Here is a 20,916-nt window from a genome sequence, read left to right on the forward strand (position 1 = left end):
AGTACCTTCAGGTATTTGACCAGTTCTCCTCCAGGTCCTTGTGCTGCTGATGCAACACTCTGACAGTGATGAAAAAAGTTGTGCAAATGTTGATCCTGAAATGCACAAATTGACAAACAAGCAGTCAAATTTATTGCAAATAGCTGAATTACTGCAAAGAAAAACAACTACGAAATGATATGAAATTAATAATTAGTTTTACTTCTTGAGGGTTGTTTTATGACAAACCTGAGTGTACACAGTGGACACTAGGTGTGTGGACACTTTAAACAAGTGTTTTCCTCCATCAACCCATTTGACCTCAGGACTCAAATGCTGTAAAGATGAGCAAAAAGACAAGTCATATTTTATTAGTGTCGGTGTAGAAACAATGACATGAAGTAAATACTTAAGAACTTTAATAGCATAAAAAATAACAAGGATACAGAAAAGTGTGTGTGACAGGTAGCATTAATGAAGACCGTGAGGAAAGCTCTACCTTGCTGGCGCCCTCTTGACAACTGAGGTATCCAGCAGGAAGGTTAGCAGCAACAGGGATGTGATGTTCATTCATTATCACCCGGCCGTCCTTCAGCAAAGGGAGCCAGGCATATCCCACTGAGAACAGATATGGAAGAAAACAACATGAGCTTTCCAGGGGTTGCCAGTAACAACAGTAACACAGACGGGCTTGAAGATTGAATCCTTTTTCACCCTCCTTCCCAAAACTGTAGGCCTGAGTTTTATGAGTAGAGCCAACGGTCATAATGTCAGACTTTTTTTCCCTCTAAATTATGTTTTCAAATAACAAACTATCCACGTTCTTAGCTTAATGCACTCAAAATACAGTTCCGTGCAAACGTATTTGTACTATTTGTATTTTTCCACATTTTGTCCAAAACTACTTGTGGAAAAACGTGAAAAACATCAAGGAGAATGCATACATCTGCAAGCCATTGTAGTGCACGTCATAATTATGGTTCTTCCTTAACAACCCTAAAAATAATGTATGCCAGCATCTGAAGCAGGCTTGATAAACTATTTATATCTGAGCTCAATGGTGATGCGATTAATTACAAAGAAGGAAATGGAAACTGCAGACGAAGCACGGCTTCCAGAAGGAATGTCTTAGAGGCGTGTGTACATTATGGGGTGACAGCATTAAACAGGAATTGGCTTTTGCATGTAGAAGCTAGGGATTGAGCACTACCTTGAGTTTCAACCACATCTTTCTTCTTGGTGCTGGCCTTGCTGTTGCTGTCACAGCTCACATGGTAGAAAGTAAACAGCAAATGATGTTTCTCGTGGAGCTGTGTTGGCAACTCGATCTTAAACTAACCCATAAGAGCACAAGTAAAAGTGTTAGTGCTGGGGTTTACTTCCATTTAACAATGTATTTGATGGGTTGTCATGAGTTTTATTACTTCATCATAGAATTCGGGGTTGTGCTGGTGATGTAATACTGAGGTAAAGGCATTTTTGGTAAACAAGGGTCCTCCAGGTCGCCCATAGATGCACTGAGAAAGGAAGAAAAGTGATTTAAGTTCTGTGAATTGCAAAAAACAGTCCTATGGAGATTCACTTACCACCTCCAGAGAATATTTACCTTAAGTGAAACAGCTTCTTCATCATCTGAGTCCCTGAACTCAATGCAGACAGCTATGTTTCTAGCCTGATTAAAGACACAGAAAGCAAAAGTGACCCAGTTAAAAGCACTTGGAAAGAACAGCAACTCTGACAACATCTTAAAAAGCTGGTAGACAAAACATGATCAATATGGACTAAATATTTAACCCTTCAGCTCCACTTCCCACAACTGCATAAATAAACCCACAAAGAAGCAATGTGATGGTGCTACCTTTGCAAATGACTTCTGGCTGTCATATTTCAAGTGCTTTGGGTAGACATAGAGGTGATTATTGTAGATAGTGAAAGGCTGAGAACATTTGGCGATGAACGGCACAAACTCCTCCACTTCGAAAAACACACTGCTCCTCTCACTGACATCAAACTGCTTCACAGGAATGTAGGATGAGGTAACGCAATCTAGATGGAGAAGCAGGAGAGACAAGAGCTCAACAGTCAGCAGACAATGAGACCTGTTATGTTCTGAGGAAAAGCATCTTTCATCTCTTCTGTTAAACCCTAAAGAACTTACTCGTTAAGTCGGGGGCAACACTGTCAATGGTAACATCAAGGTTTCCGAGGATTACAGGCAGCTTGGCCATCTTCTCTGGTCTGTGAAAAGGAAAATAAGCTTGAGTTGAGGATTTGTTAGACTAAATAGGAAGCAGACAGGTCATTTTGAAAGGATGTGCGAGTGCGTTAACAGAGGTGAGATTTTCCTAAGACAAAGCAATATTTTTGCTGGGGCAGACATTTTCCACCCAGCACATCTGTGTGATTACTTAGAGCTTCTAATAACAGAGCATGCTCAGAGAAACTTTACTCACTTTCTGAAATCTGCCAGCAATTTGAGCATGTCGTCATTGGACAGTTTGTTGCTGTCCTGTCTGTACAGAGCTGAGAAGCGGGCAGTTTTGTCAAGTGTCCCAGATGCATCTTTGAACAAAGTTCTGAGAAACAAAAACATCCGAAAATCAGGAAATAGTGTTGGGATACATTTGTGATGTGAACTAAAACCATCCCTGAAAATTGTTGAAATCTGAAAAATAAGCAGAAATGTGAAACCTTTATTAGAGAATAGAGTACCTTGCTGCCCAGGCAAAGGGCATCCTGTACTGACCCAATCGACTACACGCCAGCTTGGCATTTTTCAGGACCTTCTGTGCCATCTAGTGGAAAATAGAGACACTTGACTAAGATGTTAAACACATGTGGAGTGAACACCATTGCACTGAAATTACTGAGACAGAACTCAACGTGCTGCCTAACCTCTCAAAGGCAAATCGGAAACAAATTTCAAATGGCGAATTGTCTGAAATAAAACTACCTGAATATTGTACTTCCTTGCATACTCCAATTTGAACAGCTAATATAAATTCTGACAAACAGGAACGATTATTGATGTAAAAAGATTTAAACGCGCTGAACTCAGCACGTTAACCTGCTGAGTTTAAGGGAACTTGATGCCTTATAGGGAGACTGTGGATAACTCGTTACCTTGGTGGAGTCTGAACTCTTCATGTATGGCTCGGCACAATGGTTGATTCCCCCCTGAAGCACCTTATCGATGCGAGCCACTAGGAAGATATCTGGATGAGGGCATGTCACTGAAAACACTCCCTGTCAGCACAAGCAGAAAAATCAGACATGATTGATAATGCCAATTTTAGCAGCCATGATTTAACTTCCTCTCTACCTGTTTGGGATACAGCAAAGCTGCTTCTGGCACCCCGTGGATAAACCGCTGCCCCTCGGATCTGGCTTCACCTCCTCCGTTCACATACTGACTGGTGTTACTGGGAACCATTCCCCTGACAGACTGGTGGTTTAAGTCAACTTGGAAGTCAGAGGAAATTTTCCTGCCGTTCTGGATGTCGAACAGCGACAGAGTGACATAGAAAGGTTCCACCTGCAAACAGCAACAGTCTGAGGTGATGATGACGTTTCCTGAGATCTCACTGTCCTGTAAATTTGAACTGTTTTTGAAGATTAAACCAGGTAACATCACCCAAGATGCCACATTTGCATGATCTTAAAAATATATTCATACCTCTTTCATTTATTGCTGACTTTCTCATGTAACAACCTTGAATTATGATGTACTTCGGGATTTATCATGCCACTGCTATCATGTTATTCACTGGTGGTTGTGTGTTCAGGGTGATATGAACACAACCACAACTTTATCCACAAGTGGTCCGCTTTGTTCCTTCGTTTATATTGTATTACAGGCATAGTTTAACACAAAAATTATTTTTACTGAGCCATTATGAACAATTAGAGAGTAAATGCTACATATTCCATGCAGTAGGTTTTGGTTATTCCTTTGTTTGTGGGTCAATGGAAAACTTTTTGTTAACATTAACAAAAATCAAAGTTTCTCCTCTGTGTGTGTGGAGAGAGAAGATGTTAAGACTTCAATGGACAGTAGTTTCCAGGAGGGACAGCAAGACTTCAGATTTCATTATAAATTCCTGAGCCAACAGCCTGGTTGCTATCTTTACAGCACTGAAAGCCCATCAGGTTGCTCTGACAAACCATTTAATTCATCTCAGTGGTATATTTGTAACTTAGAGGCAGTTCTGAGCTCTAAAGCATTACGTTTGTAGTCGGCCCCTCCTCGTTCTCTGCCACGCAGCTTTGCAGGTTGAATGAGAGATCGTTGCAGTTGACCAGAACCCGCTTGCCAAACTTCTCCTCGAACTGTTTAACATCCGGCTCTATTCCTGAGAAGTCCAGTTTCTGCAGACAGCCCATTGGCAAGTTTGATCCTTTATCTTGAAATTATACTTTATCACGTGTGAATTTCATTATGAAACCATGCCGAACCTTACCTGTGTGTCTGGATCCACTGTGAACAGCTTCAGTCTGGTTTCACTCCTCATTCTTGACTCAATATCTCTGGTGCTCTACAAGGGAACAAAACAGTGCCTAAACCAGAGAAAAAAACTGCAAAGTTTTTCATGGCCATGACCATCATGGCCAGATGGTTTTACATTTAGAACATTTTGTTGCCATTTGCACCCCGCTGGAAGTGAGGCTTCATATTTAACAGATGACATGAGGACTGGTGGCGAGACTGATGTGGTGCCAGCATCCATCTCAGGAGCAGAGTGTCACCAATCACACTCTTTTCACCCATAAGTTTCCACATCTAAAGGCATATGTTTTTTTCTATTATGCAGCACTGAGTGCAATAACAGCATCAGATTTTTTTTTTCCTTCAAATGTCTGAATCAAATTCTTTTCGGTCTGCATGCCTTTGGATGCTTCTAAATTAACAGATCTTTAAAATGGCCTGTTTTCCTTTTTGTTCTATGATTTTTGACCTGAAAATGTTTGGAGGCACAGTAAAACATTGACACTGAATATGATCCTAAGATGAAAAGATGGTGACCTTTGAGTCAGTATTTTTAAACTCTTTTACGGAAATCTTTCTGGTGTTCAGTGACACACTTTGGTGCCAATTTGGCTACTTGATTTGGAAATGTCCTGGTTGGAAAGCATTTCTCATCCCCTGCATATTATTATGGTTTCCAAAATCTTTGGAGGAGAAACAGACCTGCTGCATCATGCACCCTCAATCACACCTAACAGGGGGCATCAGGTGTTTCTATTCTTTGTTTTACTCCAGACCCAATGTGAAGTGCTTGTTGCAAAAAACAAGTAAAGGCATATACATACTCTGCAAGACCAGAGAAGTTGCTTGTTTCACTCAAGGCTGAAAGCAGAGTAGCTACTCCACTCTGCTTTCTGTATGTGATGGGACGACGTTATTGCAGTAAAATATAAATTTATGTTAAGCTTTTTTACACATTCCTGCGAGGTTCCAATAAATATGGAGGTCTGTGTTAAAAGTCAGATCAGATCTACAAAAACACATGAATCACTGCCAAACTCAGGCATTTGATCCCAAAATCCCAAATGAAAACACATGTTTGTGGCAAAAGAGTTTCTCTTTCTTTGTTTTTTTAGAAAGTACCAGAAGTGTTGTGCTGAATGCACAAGTAGGACCTACCTGAAAGCTATCCAGGCTGCCAGAAGAACTGTCTGACTTTCCAAGATCATCATCTATAAGAAAATATAAATCACAGTGGACGTAAAAAAAAGTACACCAAGATGGCAAAGTGAATCCCCCATAATCATTTTCTGACACGTTAAGGCTTAGTTAACACTAATTCAGCTGTGGAAGCTGTGGAATTGGGACTGAAATGGAGACACTGGAAGTCTCAGCGGAATATTACAAAAAAAAAACAACCTTCCCAGATATTTTCAACCTCAATGACCCCCAATCCTCTTTCTCTAAAGCACAGGATAATTAATAAAAGCTTGAAGAGTTAAAAAGATTAGTGGAGCATTCTGCAGGGAGGCAGTTGCTTTCTCTCTCTTACAAGGCTAAGCCTCCGAAGAGACGGGAGGTGAGCATTAGAAGCCTGGGTGGTCTGGTACTACATCTCCAACAACACCATACATTAGAAAAGCTACTAGGAAACAGAGGAGATGAGTGCCAGGACTTGTGGAAAATGCTCATAACGAATCATTATCATCCAGCATCTCTGAAGGTCTAATCTAATAATGATAATAGTTGGGCAGCATAATTAGCCTTGTTACATAAAAACTAATGAGGAACAAACAAGGAAATAAAGGCTGCTTAATAATCATGTAAATAACTCAGGGTCACATTGTGTCAATGGTTATGCAACATTGTACTCATCAGCTTAAGAGAATGAAGAAAACAAAGAAGAACAAATACGAACAAGGACAAACATCAACAAAGGCCGCGGAACTTTAAATGGGATTTAGTGTTAGATTTTGAGATATATTTAATAATTCAGGGGTGTGAAAATAATTTCTATTATTTGTCTCCCTGTACTGCAATATTAAAGGCAATTATACCAAAATGCAACAATTTTGAAATTGTTGTTGTGGGGTCAGAAATATGTCTCAATTCCCAAGTGCATAACTGAAAATTGTTGTATTTTGGTACAATTGACAGCACAAGCTGTACTGTCAATGCTTAGTGTGGACTTTCTTCATCTTTCGCATTTCTGACAGGAGAAACTTCAAAAGCAAAAGTGACTTTGCTTAGAAACTGATTGACTAAAGATTCATCATGGAAACAGTATAATTCGCCCACCAAAATTGATTTAATAAAATAAAACACTGACTTAATTCACATTCTTTTGATCACTGTTATCATAAAAAGCTTTTTTTTTTGTTAGTCGTCATGTTAAATATTTGCATGGACACAAAATAATACTCATCGTCATATCAAAAACACACACACCATCATGAATGTCTCCATTCCTCTTCTCCTGCATGGCAATCTCAAAGCTGCTGTGGAGGATCTTGTTGAGCATGTTGATCCAGTCCTCCATCTCTGCTTCGCTTTCTGCAGCCAGCAGGTACGTGCTCTTATCCTGCATCTTCAGCTCAAAAGCAAACCTCCGAACTTTGTTGTTCTGCACAGTTAATGCAATGAAAACATGCAAAAGATAATAATGGTAAGTAATATTCTGCACAGATAACAGATTTAAAACTGCAGGGTAGGGGGAGGTGGAATGTTTTATTACCAGCTCCAATCCAAATATTAAACTCCTATCCAGTCAGCAAAAGGCAGAAGACGTTTATTTTTATGATTTAAACCATGCCTGGTTCATTTCAATACCTCCCCTCATCCTCACTGCTCTCTCTTTGCTGTGTAAGCTCATAAACCTACTAAATGTTCACACAGTTTACCGGATCAACAATTTCTCTACATAAATAAGTGAGAGGTGAGTCTTGCTTTGAAGGAATGAGGACTACAGGTAAAATAAGTTCACTAAATTCAATAAGAGGTAAAAAAGAGAGCTAAACAAGAGTGACCGTCCACAGCTACAGAAAACAAAATTACCTGCAGCCAAAATGTGACCTCAATCAGCCACCAAGAGTGATGTCACTGCCCCATTTTAGGCTTTTAAAGGTTCTCAATTTCAGCTCATTCAGAAGCAATTGGGGCCAAAGCTGTAGTTTGCTTGTGTTGTTTGTGACACGACAGCTCTGCAGAAGTCAGATATTTATTATGGATTTCAATAAACTAGCTAGGAGTCTTTAAAGGATTGGGGAAAGTTGTCTCATTAAAGTTAGCACTTTGGTGTTTGTTATTCAGTGTAATTTTCTTTTACTTGTCTGAACAGTAAAAACAACAGAGTGGGAGTGACTGGGAGGAACAGTCAATGGCAGTCAGAGTGAATAATGAGGGGGTGTTTAGAATGGAAATAAAACTAGGATAAAAACAGCCATAATCAGAATGAACACTACAGGTTGAAAGACTCATCTAATATTTTTGGACAACACAGCTACACAAATCAGTTAGTGTCCCTGATTAAAATATAAAAATAAAAAAAAAATAAGAAAAAAGAAAACAAAACGCTCTGACAGATTGCATTGTATAACTATTTATATTTCTGAGCTCAGTCTTGGTCAGCAGAGATCACTACCCACATATTAGGACAAATCTAATGTGCTTTTGTGCAAATGCTTGATCCCTCCCAGTGTTGGAGCAGCTTGAAGAGCAGTATGAAGTCATCTCACATGCCATTCCAGCTGCAACATAAACATCTGCAGGTCTACTTATGGAGCAAGTTATTGGGAAATGACTGTGGGCCGAGGCTTAATGACGTGTGATTCTGAAGTTTGCTTGGAAAAACACAAGAACTGAGCAAACTAGGTTACTTGGAGCATAAACGGCCTACTAAGGGTGTGATTATGTTATAGTCTTGGCATAGAATGAGTGTGGTCACTACTGCTTCAGATTATCTGATAACAACGCCATGCAGGTCTACATGTCACGCTCAAGCTACCACTCCTGTGACCAGGTTCTTACCACACAGCACCCAATGCTCAGGCGTGATGCCACCACAATATTGAGCTGTGACAATTTCACCACTGAAGTTTTGTGCATGCTCAAACAATCTGGGAATTTTCACACTCCAATGCACGTAACGAGAAATACATCATCATACCGTACTTGATACACTCCAGAGGACCTCTCTAAGAGCTCTCCAGTGTTCTTAGAGAGATCATTATTCACGTAATAGCCGACGTGATGGTTCTTTCTGAGAGCGATACCAATGGGGTCCGAATAGAAAGGAAATAGTCAAAAGTATTTTAAATTTCTTATTTTTCTGCTTTTTCAAAGGTTATTTTCATTTCAGATGTTTAAGTCTTTGTTTCTATGCCAAATATTGACAAATAAAATGTTGTTGCTATAAGAAAACGTAAAGGAAAGTAAAGTTATCATAAGTCACAAAGATAAAAGCTCTAAACATCTTGAAGATTTTAAAGATAATACCAAAGTCCTGCTCCCCCTTATGATCGTATCGCAATCATCCAGCTGACCTCCTGACAGGTAAATCTTTCCATCAGCTGTGATGACAGCTATATGATAATGCCCACATGAATTGTTTCTCCATGTGAGCAGATGGAAAAGCACAGAATTGATTGAGAGGCCAGAGGAAAGTGCTCGGAAGTAAGGCCTCAGCATTCACCTTGCTTCACTGGCTGAGCGTCAGCAGAAAACACGACCTTGGGGAGGAGAGAGCTCATCTTTCATGAAAATGCAGAGGGTAGTCTTCAGCAGCTGTCAACAACTTCTTTTGACAGCTTTGTCTGTTGCAACTCATGCTTCAAGCTAATATTGTTGAGGATTGCAATGAGGAAATTTCCAGAATTATTACATGTATTGTCTGGCTTTTAAATGCCCCATACGGGATCGGGCTACGTCATTAGCAAACACGGCGCCAACATGGATATCCTGTTTGGGAAAACATGCAAACGGTCATTCGGGTTCAGCAAGCCTCAACAATCAGGGTCTCTGTGCCAGAGATGACCTCAAGAATTCAGAGCATACCTGAACCACACCCATGCAGGAATCCAGGAAAATGGTTCCTTTTGGCTCTTTGGAGATCTTCTCGTCTTTGTAGAAGTTTAGATTGTACGAGCCATCCCCAAGCTGCGTAAGGTGGAAATACCTCCTCTTGAACGACTGAAATAATGGAAAGAAACAACATTCAGATTTCAATTACCGGTAAAGAAAAAGTTGCATTTTGTTCATTTGTCTCGTTTGTATTTGTAGATCCATCCACAAACAATTTGTCAATAAAAATCCACTGCATCGTAATATGTGTTAGTGTTCAGTTAGTACAGGCCATTTACCATTTAGGCAATTTAATGTTTGTCAGGGTTTTCTGGGTAGAGAGAGGCTGAATATAAATGCACACCACTCTCGAAACCATGAAGCCTTGTGTAATTGCGTAAAATCCCACATAAAATGCTTTGAAAATTATGGTTGCAATATGTAAAAAGTACAGTAACTATAAATAAATCTGGAGGACTTGTATAAGACTGACATGCATGCACACATGCACACATAAGCACAGTTTAGTCAACCAATTAATCTGACCTAAATGCTTTTGTACTGCTATCTGGTATCTGGAGATTACCAATGCATGCAGTGTTAAAACATGCAAACAGGAAGGCCCTGCCCAGGATTCAGATGCAAGACCATATTGTTGTAAAGGCAACACTACTGGAAACTGCGATCCTGTTTGCTTAACTTCATCCATTAATTCCTAAAAATAGGCACCCTGTCAGACATTATCCCTTACGTAAATAAATCCTGGATAAAACTGCACTCTCGAGCTTAGAAAATGAATCATTACAGTGATTAACTGGGACAAAAAAGGAAAACTTTCCACGATGATTAATGTCAGAATTCCTAAGGAGGTATTAAATCAGCAGTAAGATTCTCACATCTGGATGTGTTTGTCAACAGAGTTTCTCTTATAAAATTTTTTTTGAGGAGCCCAAAAAGGCCAGCTTTGAAAGTTTTCATCACTGTTTTCTCACCCTCATGGTGACACTGATTGCACTGTTCATGTTCCCTTTATACAGCCAGCCATGTTTGGAAATGCCCCCTTTCTGGGATCCTAAGGAGGCAGTGTCCTACAAGACATTAAAAAAAAAAAAGACAAAAAAAAGTTTAGAAATGCAACTTAGACTGGCGATATAATTACTAAACACACCTACTTATTTAGAAAACCAGAGAAAATTTTTTGCATCCAAGCTTCATAAGAATTAGATCATGTCACTAATTAGTGACCCTGTCATGGTCCTGCTGTGTGCAAAGGCTTTCATCTACTGCTTTGAGAAGACACAGAGAGCCGGCGCTGTGCCGACCTGTCTCAATCAAAACAAGCAGGCACAAAGACATAAAACAAACGCTGACTTTTTAAACAAATACATTTCCCCAACCTCAGAGAAGAAACACACAAATCCGGGCCATTTTACACCACACTCTTATCATGTGTGGGATGAAATCACAGTTTCACATATGACCAGAACACAAGATACTGTGACCTGCTTTGCTCCATCGTCTGCAAAAATAAACCAATTAGTAGAGCAGTGATAGAAGATCTGTCCTGGTTTATATCAGCCCTGCTTCATCTGCAGTTAGAACTTTTCTGCATTAAGGGGCTCCACTAAGGAGCCACATTTCAAGAAATCTCTCATGAGAAGAAAAGTAAATGACCTTTCAAGACGTCATTTGCTCTGATCCAACGTCCGTTTTTCTCCTTTTCTCTGTCTAGTAAAACAAAAGGGGATTTTAAAAGTGCTGACTGTCTTCTCACAGTTTCATTGTGGAGGACTGAAGAACGCTGAAAAGCAGCTGGAAAGGGTCAGAGCCTGTTTAATCTCATTTGTGTCTAGACAGCCTTCACAAGTACAGACCATAGAGGCAGAAAAGTGACAGCCTTTAACCACTAAGGCAGAAACAGAAGGCATTCGAGATCTAAGGCCAAACTGAGGACACAGGAGAGAGATGGACAACAAATGTTGCAGATTTCTAACATACGCCATTATAGAGTGGATAAAACATGTATACACAAACCCCATTAAAATATATGGCTTCTATGTTGAAGAAAGAATTAGACCAGCATAAATCAATCCAGAAATGTTTACATCTTTAATGTAACCCATAATTTGTATAACTGAAAAAAACAAACACCAAAATTGGGGTGTGGAGGAAGGTCAGGATAATTGCAATACATCTCTCAAAGCAGTCGGTGACTTTGTATTATTTCAGATAACACTTGTTTCAACAAGAGTTTAGGATTATCTTTGCTGCTTTAAACACTCCCAGCAAGATCTGAGGGTTTGTCAGGTGACTTATTAGCCTCCTTGTCGCAGACTCACAAGCCGTTCCAAAGACAACAATTACACTCATTTAATCTTCGCAGGAGCACATATCCCCTCTGTCACACATGAATGAGCAGAAGATGAAGAGAGATGAATGCTGAAGCTCTGAAATATGCCTCTGATCCAGCAACAAATATTTTATTGCACTTAATTTTAGTCCTTTGAGTTCAGCTCTGAGGCAGAAAATGGTATTTTACTTCAAACAGAGAAAGAAATAATGCCATAAAGAAAAGGTAGTCTTTGCAGGATAGCTTTGACATGATTTTTTATGAAAAATAAATAATAAAACTACAAATATGTGATACCAATGTACCAACGAAGGACGGTTTAAAAAAAAAAAAAAAAACAGAAATAGAATATTGTGGAGCCGGAAAACCTAAAAATCCTTAAAGTACGAAACATAAATAAATCATAATTAATATTTTCACAGTTTTTTTTTTCAGAGTAGTTTTTTTTCAAAGTGCACAATGACATCCTTGTGGCTCGAGACTTTCTAAAATGAAATCACCACTACCACTTGTGGATGACGACATAATGAATTCACTATGTTAAATTCATTATTCCTATTTCAAACAATAAGCAAATATTTTAAATGAGACAATGTCAAATATATATGAAACCGGCAGGTTGAAGTGACATTTACTTTGCCCCTAATTACTGAAATGCGGAAAAATTGGCAGAAACAATCAGTTTAATTTTTTTTCCTCTCCAGGATAGGAAACCATTTCAATCTTGCCTTTAAGGGACAGTACAACGTAAGACTGAGGGACATGAAAGCAGTCATAATAATCAAGGCGATTTGTCATGTAAGAAACTGTTATTTCCCTGTGATTTTTACTTTTCTATATTTTGTCCAATATTTTGTGAAATAAAAATAGCTTTCCTGGACTACAAACTTAAGCAAACTTAAAAGGAAAAATTCTAAAATAAAAATATAGTTCATGAACTCACCTCCTCTTTATCAACATCTTCATCCACTTCGAACACATGAACCGCCAGTTTTTCAGGCCGGGGTACTTTGCTGTAAAAACAGGTGAAATTTGAGTTCGATCAAGCCACACTTTCGCTTGTGTAAGTTTTTCAAACGCATTGTGTTTTGACTGAGATTAAATTTTTAACCTTTGACTTATTTTAATAAGCTATATTTGGAAAACTCTTCTCAAGAGTGTCAGCAGTCAACATTGTAAATGGAAAGTCCAGTATGATATAAATGCAGCATTTACAGTAATGGTTCAAGGAAAATAGGAAATGAAAAGTTGCCAAATGCTAACTTCACATGAACGGAAACAGTGCCAGGGATTTAACAGGCGATCTTTGACGTGAAGCATTGTTTTAATTTCCCCAGAATGAGTGAAGCAACAAAACATTTGGCAATCGTTACACTGTGCGGGACATTGTCAGCTAACACAGTACTAGTAAAATATATATTCTTCAGGGAGGAGATTGTTGTTGATGACACAATCTCTTGACAATGAGGGTGTTTTCCACATGGCTGTAATTTAGAAATGGTGCTGTGCTCCGTGAAACAAAAAGGAAACACTAGTTTGCACGTAAATGAAGCATAAAATGGTGCTGTGCTCCGTGAAACAAAAAGGAAACACTAGTTTGCGCGTAAATGAAGCATATGTGTTTCCTTGTAATTAGGGCACACGACATTTTTTCCAAAGCATCCAAGGCAGCAATGAAAATAGATGACAACTTTGGCATCTATGTGTTATCGAGTACCTGTTAGTACTCCCCTCATGCTGATGTCATAATTTAGGACAAGATAACTTTACTCACTGCAGAGCTGAGGATTTAAACTGCTGACTTACTTTGGAAGCTGTCGAAAATCCCCAGAATAATCCTCGTACTTGTAGTTGACCACATGCCAGTCAGACTTGTAGGTCTTAATGCACTGCGAAGACATTGGAGATCAATTACTGGGACTTCATTCAGTGAGTTTGAAGACAGCTGTACCCCGTAAAATGACACAAACTGCAGCGTTGCAGGATGAAACAAGTTTACAATCCTTATTTCTAACATATGTGCTGTGTTCCTTTTAAATTATGATGCTGTTTGTTCACCAATGTTCTCCAAGAAAACCTCTATTTATACTAGGATGAAATTACACACGGGTGGACCCTACTTACTAATTAGGAAATGACTGCAGACAGCTGAGTTAAATGAAACTTGCAAACCTAAATTAAAGTATTCAGGTTTTGGGCTCTGACTTAAGTGCTTTTACATCTAGGCTACCAATCAGTTTAATAAGTTAAAAAAAAAGGCTAAAACAGGCAGAGTTTACCAGCAAAAAGCCTTGCAGTCAAGCTCTTATTTAGGCAAATAAAAACTTACGGTAAGGTGAGAATCTCCATTTTGAACTCTGGTCAGAGGGGGTTTCGATTTATAGAACACTGAGGAGTACTTGCAGTACCAATGAGCATTTTTGGACAGACATTTTCTGACAAAAGTTTGATTTCTCTTATTTTTTTAATGCATTGTGTCCTGATGGTGCAGTAGAGCTTGTCCACATAAAAGCCACACAGAAAATTTGATAGAGACTCCCACCATCACCTTGCCAGCTCAGCAGTTGGTTACCATGGAGACTGAACATGGACCAGTGAACATATATTACTGCTAAAGAAGGAGTCACACAGACTTTTAAAGGCAACTCTCCCTGCTGGCGTCGAGAAATGTGACAGGTGCAACTTTCCTCACAAAAGCTCTGTGTCTGAATGAAGACTGCATTATTCATGTCCTTCAGGCAAGAGATTTTTATATTTAAATTTACAAATAAATGACTTAATTGCTTTTAATAATTATAGTAAACAGTCTCTCAGTATCTTTAAAGGGAAGGTCTGTGATCTACAACAGGTTAAGGATGTGAGACTGCATCTCAGAGCTGCTGTGGAATAATAGTTTATGCTTATTTCTGTTATTAAAATGTGTCTTTATTTTTGGCTTTGTAAGCCTTTTGCGCAAGATGGTTAATTTTTTATGTTATCTGACATACAGTCACTGAATTTGATACTAAAATGATACTAACAAGATGACAACCTCAAATTGAACGTTTGCCTTGAAATTCCACAGATACAGAAAAAAAACTAAATCTCAACACAACATTCTTCAGAAAATGAGCGGAAAAGGAGTGTGTGGTGACTCCACCTCGGTCTGACCATGCCTCGGCAGGGAGTGTATCACTATCCTCGTTTACTTGGAAAGTGGACATCTGTTCATTGTTAGAGCCAGTGATAGGAGCAGCTCAAAGGTATCTGTTCAGCAGAAATGCGTGGCGCTTACAAGAAGTGCCCCTGCTGGGAGATGAAACGTAACCTGAACAGGAGACGAATTAGAAACAGAGAAGCTTTCAATCTGTGCAGCTGTCTGAGTGATGTCACACAACACTCGAGCTGTGTCTTGGTATCTTCATGACTTCATAGACGCCGTTCTCTAATCGTGACCTGTGACCTGGAAGGTGGACTGTCAGCACGCAGCTGCTATGTGGCTCTTTAAAGGAGTAGCAGCGCTGTGTATGGTCTTAGTGGTTAGATTTTAGAGATCTGGTCAGCTCTAAGTGAATGTTTAACACACTTTTACTTCAAAATGCTCCCTAAGATTTTAATGTGACTTGAGAAGAGCTGGATATTGCAAGCTTAGACAAGATCCACCATCACAGACAAGAAAATATTTGCTTCCTTTCTTGCAACACCTCCTGGACAGATGACAATTAAAATTCCAATGGCCAGTGGCCTAAGTCGATGTTGGGACAAAGTCCCATATGATTCACAAAGTTAAGAAAAACAATCATTCTGAGTCAAAGATGTCAATTTGGGCTCTTTAAGACTGACACTCTGTTGCTCTGCTTGAGACTCTTATTTTGAAGTAGAAAAGGAAGTAGTTCTTGAGTTCCGGCTGGTCTGTTGTGTTGACAGAACTAACTAATATGGACAATGGTTGACAACAATTGATCACAAATAGCATGTATGGAAGAAGGTTCAACCATTTTTAAATGATTTGTTTGGTAGCATTTTGGGCATTTGGAAGAAAAATGAAACAATAGCACGACAAATAAGAGGCAAATGACTAGGTAACAGGATAAACTGGATAAACTGGCTGAGATCTGATTTTGATGCTTTTCGTTGTGAAATAAGTTTACCTCTTGGACAAACAGGCTCTGGGCCTCCCTCTCAGCATTTTCAGGCACTGTGGGGTACAGAGTTCTCCCTTGGCGCCTCAAAGTTGAAATCTGTGAGGGGAAAAAAAAAAGTTAAAGAATCAGAAATGGGCAATTACAGAAGACCTTCCACTAACACTGAAATACTGAAAATGAAACAAAATGTGAAGCAGCAGGATGTGATTTTCCTAGAAAGCCCAGGATTATGATTTCAATGAGTCACCGTTGCTCTGGGTGTTCTTGCAAATATTATTGGGCATTTGAGATTAGATCAACATCTGAGTGATCAACTCCAGGGGGAAGCAATTCATTAGTCATGTGTCAAGGGCCCGGAGACACTTTATTAAGAAAGAGTACAGTCTGTAGTAAACTACATGTTTTATGAGAACACTATAGACTTTGAAGTATAAGGCCTGTAGATTTGAAAAAGGTTGTGTTTCACATGTAACAAAACATTAAATCCAATCATGTTTAAGGACTTTGATTACTACTAACAGGGTGAAACGACAGTATCACTTTTAGTTTTGTAGTTGAGCCTTTGATATTTAAATGTTCCTTGCATTCATAAACACAGAATAATAATTAACTTAGTAAAATATAAACATGCTGATGTTTCTTGGATCATTGCTCAAGTTGTACTTGTATGTTTTTTTAAATAATTAGGGATCTAGCTTATAGCTTGTAATACTTTTTAAGTTGAGGATTCCTTGTCTCTAAGTCGAATCACCTTTTGTTGCTAAAGCGTGGAATTCCAAGGTATGCTGAAGTGCCTGAGGTGAACACTCTTTCAACATAGACAAGTTATGAGTCATTGATGACCTGAATGATAGACACAAAAAATGCGACACTGCTGTCTTTGTCTTCCACACAAGCCAAAACATAAAATTATGTGCCATAAAAAGTGTTGGTCGTGTCATCTGAAAGAAATTCCATAAGCTCTCCTAAGTAAACCTGCCAATCCCCCTTCCTGCTTGTAGCAAAGTTTCCTGCAAAGATTATAATCTTTACAATGCAGGAAGCAGAAATAAACAAGCATATAGGTAAAAGGGTAACAGGAAGCATTTAAACTGGCTTCAAGTCGCCATTTTTCTGTGCTTGAGTAACCCCAGAATAATTGCTTGGGTCAAAAGGAATCCTTAGACATTTGAGTTGGAATATTATTGACCTCACATTCCAGACTTTAGCTAAGCTATTTGTTATTGTGAGCATAGACATAACACAAGCAAAGGAGCGAGTTGAGTTAAATGCAAATAAGGTGTTTGTTAGAGATGTACAGAATCAGCAGATTTTCAGCCTGATCAGGAAAATCAAAAGAATCAGTGACTGGATTATATTTGAGTGCTGCATGTTGACTAAGGTGGGAAAAGACAGGGTCAAGAATGTAAACAAAGTGATTGATACTCAACCAGGGCACAACAGAAGGCCATCAGAGTCTACTGAGGTGATATAAGTCTTGTTTTACAAAAAACAGAAAATGATGCTTGATGAACCAGTTTGGAAAATGTGTTTCCCAAGACTAAAACAGGATTAGAACAAAACAAAGGAGCTCTTTCAGGTAGTTTTGCAGCTTCATACAATGCTTACATCATGAACTTAGTGGTTTTCTACATACGTAATTTCAGCTGTTAAATCTCCATGCTGAAACGCCAACTGATTACAGTCCTGTCTGAACAAGAGGGTGGGCCAGCAGAAACAGATGTTAAGTTCAGTCACCGTGCCTCAGTGTGTTTTTCTTTCCTCCGTCAGAATCACCTGTCATTCTCTGACAATGCATCGGTTGTAACACTGGCATTTTATCTTCCCAAGAGCAGGGTGGGCAAACAAACTCAAAGCTATATTGTCACTCAGCACTCAAACTCTTAAACACTAAGACAAAAAGCATAATAATCACAGTGATTCTGAAAGTCAGTTTAAATGAACAATATCTTATACAGAGTAACTTTTTATCTCCAAATGTTGCTTCTGTACTGATCTGGACCAGTGGTGTCCAGACTCTTTCAATGTGGTCAAAATACTATGGAACATAAAGATTCTGTCATACTTGCTGAATTTTTGTACTCCTTTTACTATTAAATTAACATTAAAACTAAATCGTATTATAGAACAATAAAAAGTGATAATCTGCATTAACTACTTGGGCCAAAGTAAGTAATCCTTGATTTACAGTGGCAGGTGATTCTAAATCATCTGGGAAACTGTATTTGAAAATTGTAAAAGTCCAAGAAAGAAACAAATATTAATTCCTTTCTTATATCATTTGGTAAGATATACTGTCAGTAATTATCACTTCCTGCTCCTTAACCCGAGGTACATTTTGTTAAATGTGAAAGTCTTCATGAGGAGTAACATAATGACTTATGTCTCTGAAGGAAATTGTATAGTTAACCAGGAAAAGACTGACTCTATAAAACCTTTACTGTGCAGTAGGGGTTCAGAGGAGTTGGACTCAGACTTGAGGACACACTGTACATCTCATTGTTGCTCTTGAGGAAGGACATCTATTTCCTGAGGTACAAGTACTGGGACAGATTTCCATCTAGTATTTTCCATCTGCAGCAGCGTGGAAACAGTGAGAGGTTGTGAGTCCGGCATGGTGCAGATCGAGATAATGTTGACTCTCACACAACATAATGGACAGAATGAGCTAATTAAACAGATGGCCCTTTGCCCTTAACACGCTAGAGCACAGAGAGATATAAACAAAAGGAAAAGTCCACCCAGTATTCACAACATAGCCCCACCCGGGTCAGGAAAAGCACTGTAAATGTTAACAAGCACAACAAAAGAATCAAGTTAAGTAAAAATATTTTTTATGGTTTGGAAACATATTTCTAGAAAAACATCATAATGGGCATTCACCATGCCAAGCCAGCTTTATTTATAAAGCACTTTATAAACAGCAGGCACTGGCCGAAGTGCTGAACAAACAAAACAAAACCAAAAACACTGATTAAAACAAACGAGAACAACAAGTGAAATTATTAAATGATGATGCTTTTCTGTGCAGCAGCAAAGCAATTCATTATGTGGGAGCAAAAGTTTGATCTCCCATGAGCTGCAGGCTAGGGGCAGCTCTGACAACAGCTAATCAGCGGGGGAGTGCAGGTGCAAAATCTCATAGAGATAGGGTGAGGCAAGACCAGAAGAATACACCCTTTTTAGACTCATCATTATAATTAGATTATTATCGTAACAAGTTCTTCATAGTGCTGCATAACTTCAACATAAACAAAGGCTCCCTGAATTACACACATGGGCTGCATTAAATTGTCATCACTATTACAGTTTAAATTTTGTTTCACACTAACAAGAGTCAGATGTATTAGTCAGTTTAGGGTTGTAACAATATCACACTATATTTAGTGATATTTGTCATCAAAGTGAGAGCTGTCTGACAAAGTTTTATCTTGATGCTGTCAACATATGACTATCTAGTGAAGAAAGCTTAAGCTAATATTATGGGTCTGGTCATAAAGGTAATTGATTTAAGGCAGAGGCCCTGAATCTGACAATATTGTGACCGGCTAACCAGTAGCTGCTAATGTTAGCATCTGTTTCACTGCTGCCCAACAGACCAACTGTTCACAACTTTCACAACTTTTTAGTGAGACTTGACAGCATGTAATGATTTCTAGAGATTGATCAGATTACTTTGGGTCAAAATGAAGTCTTAGTGGTTAAATTGTTGAGTGGGCAAGTGACTGTTCTTCATAAATGATACTTTTTTCCTCCATAATGGAGTAGCCCAACAGGTTTTACAAACCATGAAGAAAAACAATCAGCTTCTGTCTCAAAAGGTTTATTTTACATATTTTCTGGGCAACTGGAGAAACTCATATCAGTTCTGTCTCAAAATGTGCAACGTATTGACCTGTGAAACCTAGAATGAATTACAGCAATAAAAAAAATGCATTTGATGTAAACTTGGTATTCATTATATTTTTTTTCTGTACTTATAAAAATTCCAGATGCAGTTGAAAAGCCAAAGCCAAAAACATTTTGTCTACTGGATTTATCTTTACGCCCAGAGTCAGTACAGACATGATTATCAAACAGCGTTAAACCCACCTCAAAGTCCTCCAGGGGGAACTGCAGCATGTCACGGAGAACATCGCTGAGGATTTGCGTCTTTCTTTGCACCAGCACATTTTCATAATCGAGCGGCTCAATCACCTTTGGTTTTACCTGGAAAACACAATTAATGGAATATTTTTAAACAGATTTATTAACAAGATGACAAAGATCAAGGACCTACATTACAGACCTCTGACTGGCATCAACAATGATTAAACAAAAAATACAGATTGAGAAATTTTTGAGGTGTGACCACACATTCCTGTTTACGGCCAAATATGTATGTCTGTGACACAATAAACTCTTCAAGAGTCAAAACTCTTTTCAGCTCGTTTGCTGCTTAATATAAAGATACGTTGTATCCAAGGCATCCAAAAGGCCTCACAAAATATGTGGGAAAGTTAATAACAGAGACTGGAAAGATACAAAATACACATAGTGAAAAGAGAACTTAGAAATGTTTGACCTTCCTTATTAGGCATTATAATACAAAAAAACTGCATTTGCATTCTAACTAAATACATAGAACTACCACTAAAGCAGAGAAGTTCTCACAATTCCTTCTGTCCAAATTAAACTCATGGCCTACTTTTTCTAAACAACTTTATAGATAACAAATATTAATTATATTGTATATTTAACATGTCCCCTCTTTTCAGGGCATTAACTCATCACACAAAGGTACTCTGATGAATTCTTAGGAATTAATTTGAACAATAAAGTGTAATATTTACTCTATTAGAAATATAAACAAACAAAATTTGTATTGGAAAAAAATGTAGAAAATGGTTTCCACTTGTTTTTGTTAAACTTCTAAATGCTTTGCGCTAAAAATTATTTTA

The 20,916-nt window shown here is 38.5% G+C and overlaps 1 protein-coding gene across 29 annotated transcripts in view; it reads right to left on the reverse strand.

Annotated features, from left to right (window-relative positions):
- The window catches only part of dock9 (dedicator of cytokinesis 9), a 77,626-nt gene that overhangs the window by 22,114 nt on the left and 34,596 nt on the right, over nt 1-20,916 (reverse strand). For all 29 annotated transcript variants that reach the window (XM_023336289.1, XM_023336310.1, XM_023336312.1 and 26 more), the window contains exons 2-23: nt 20,069-20,185; nt 15,983-16,072; nt 13,659-13,741; nt 12,796-12,865; nt 10,495-10,590; nt 9,497-9,631; nt 6,893-7,067; nt 5,624-5,676; nt 4,440-4,514; nt 4,207-4,347; nt 3,302-3,514; nt 3,103-3,225; nt 2,692-2,774; nt 2,433-2,555; nt 2,138-2,217; nt 1,838-2,025; nt 1,586-1,651; nt 1,404-1,496; nt 1,190-1,313; nt 479-597; nt 229-315; nt 6-95 (exon numbers count right to left, since the gene is read on the reverse strand). In XM_023336289.1, the coding sequence (XP_023192057.1) occupies nt 6-95; nt 229-315; nt 479-597; nt 1,190-1,313; nt 1,404-1,496; nt 1,586-1,651; nt 1,838-2,025; nt 2,138-2,217; nt 2,433-2,555; nt 2,692-2,774; nt 3,103-3,225; nt 3,302-3,514; nt 4,207-4,347; nt 4,440-4,514; nt 5,624-5,676; nt 6,893-7,067; nt 9,497-9,631; nt 10,495-10,590; nt 12,796-12,865; nt 13,659-13,741; nt 15,983-16,072; nt 20,069-20,185 (2,424 nt within the window). The remainder of the gene's footprint in view (nt 1-5; nt 96-228; nt 316-478; nt 598-1,189; nt 1,314-1,403; nt 1,497-1,585; nt 1,652-1,837; nt 2,026-2,137; nt 2,218-2,432; nt 2,556-2,691; nt 2,775-3,102; nt 3,226-3,301; nt 3,515-4,206; nt 4,348-4,439; nt 4,515-5,623; nt 5,677-6,892; nt 7,068-9,496; nt 9,632-10,494; nt 10,591-12,795; nt 12,866-13,658; nt 13,742-15,982; nt 16,073-20,068; nt 20,186-20,916) is intronic.

This window comes from Xiphophorus maculatus, chromosome 7 (genome assembly GCF_002775205.1).
Source record: "Xiphophorus maculatus strain JP 163 A chromosome 7, X_maculatus-5.0-male, whole genome shotgun sequence".
NCBI classification, from domain to species: Eukaryota; Metazoa; Chordata; class Actinopteri; order Cyprinodontiformes; family Poeciliidae; genus Xiphophorus; species Xiphophorus maculatus.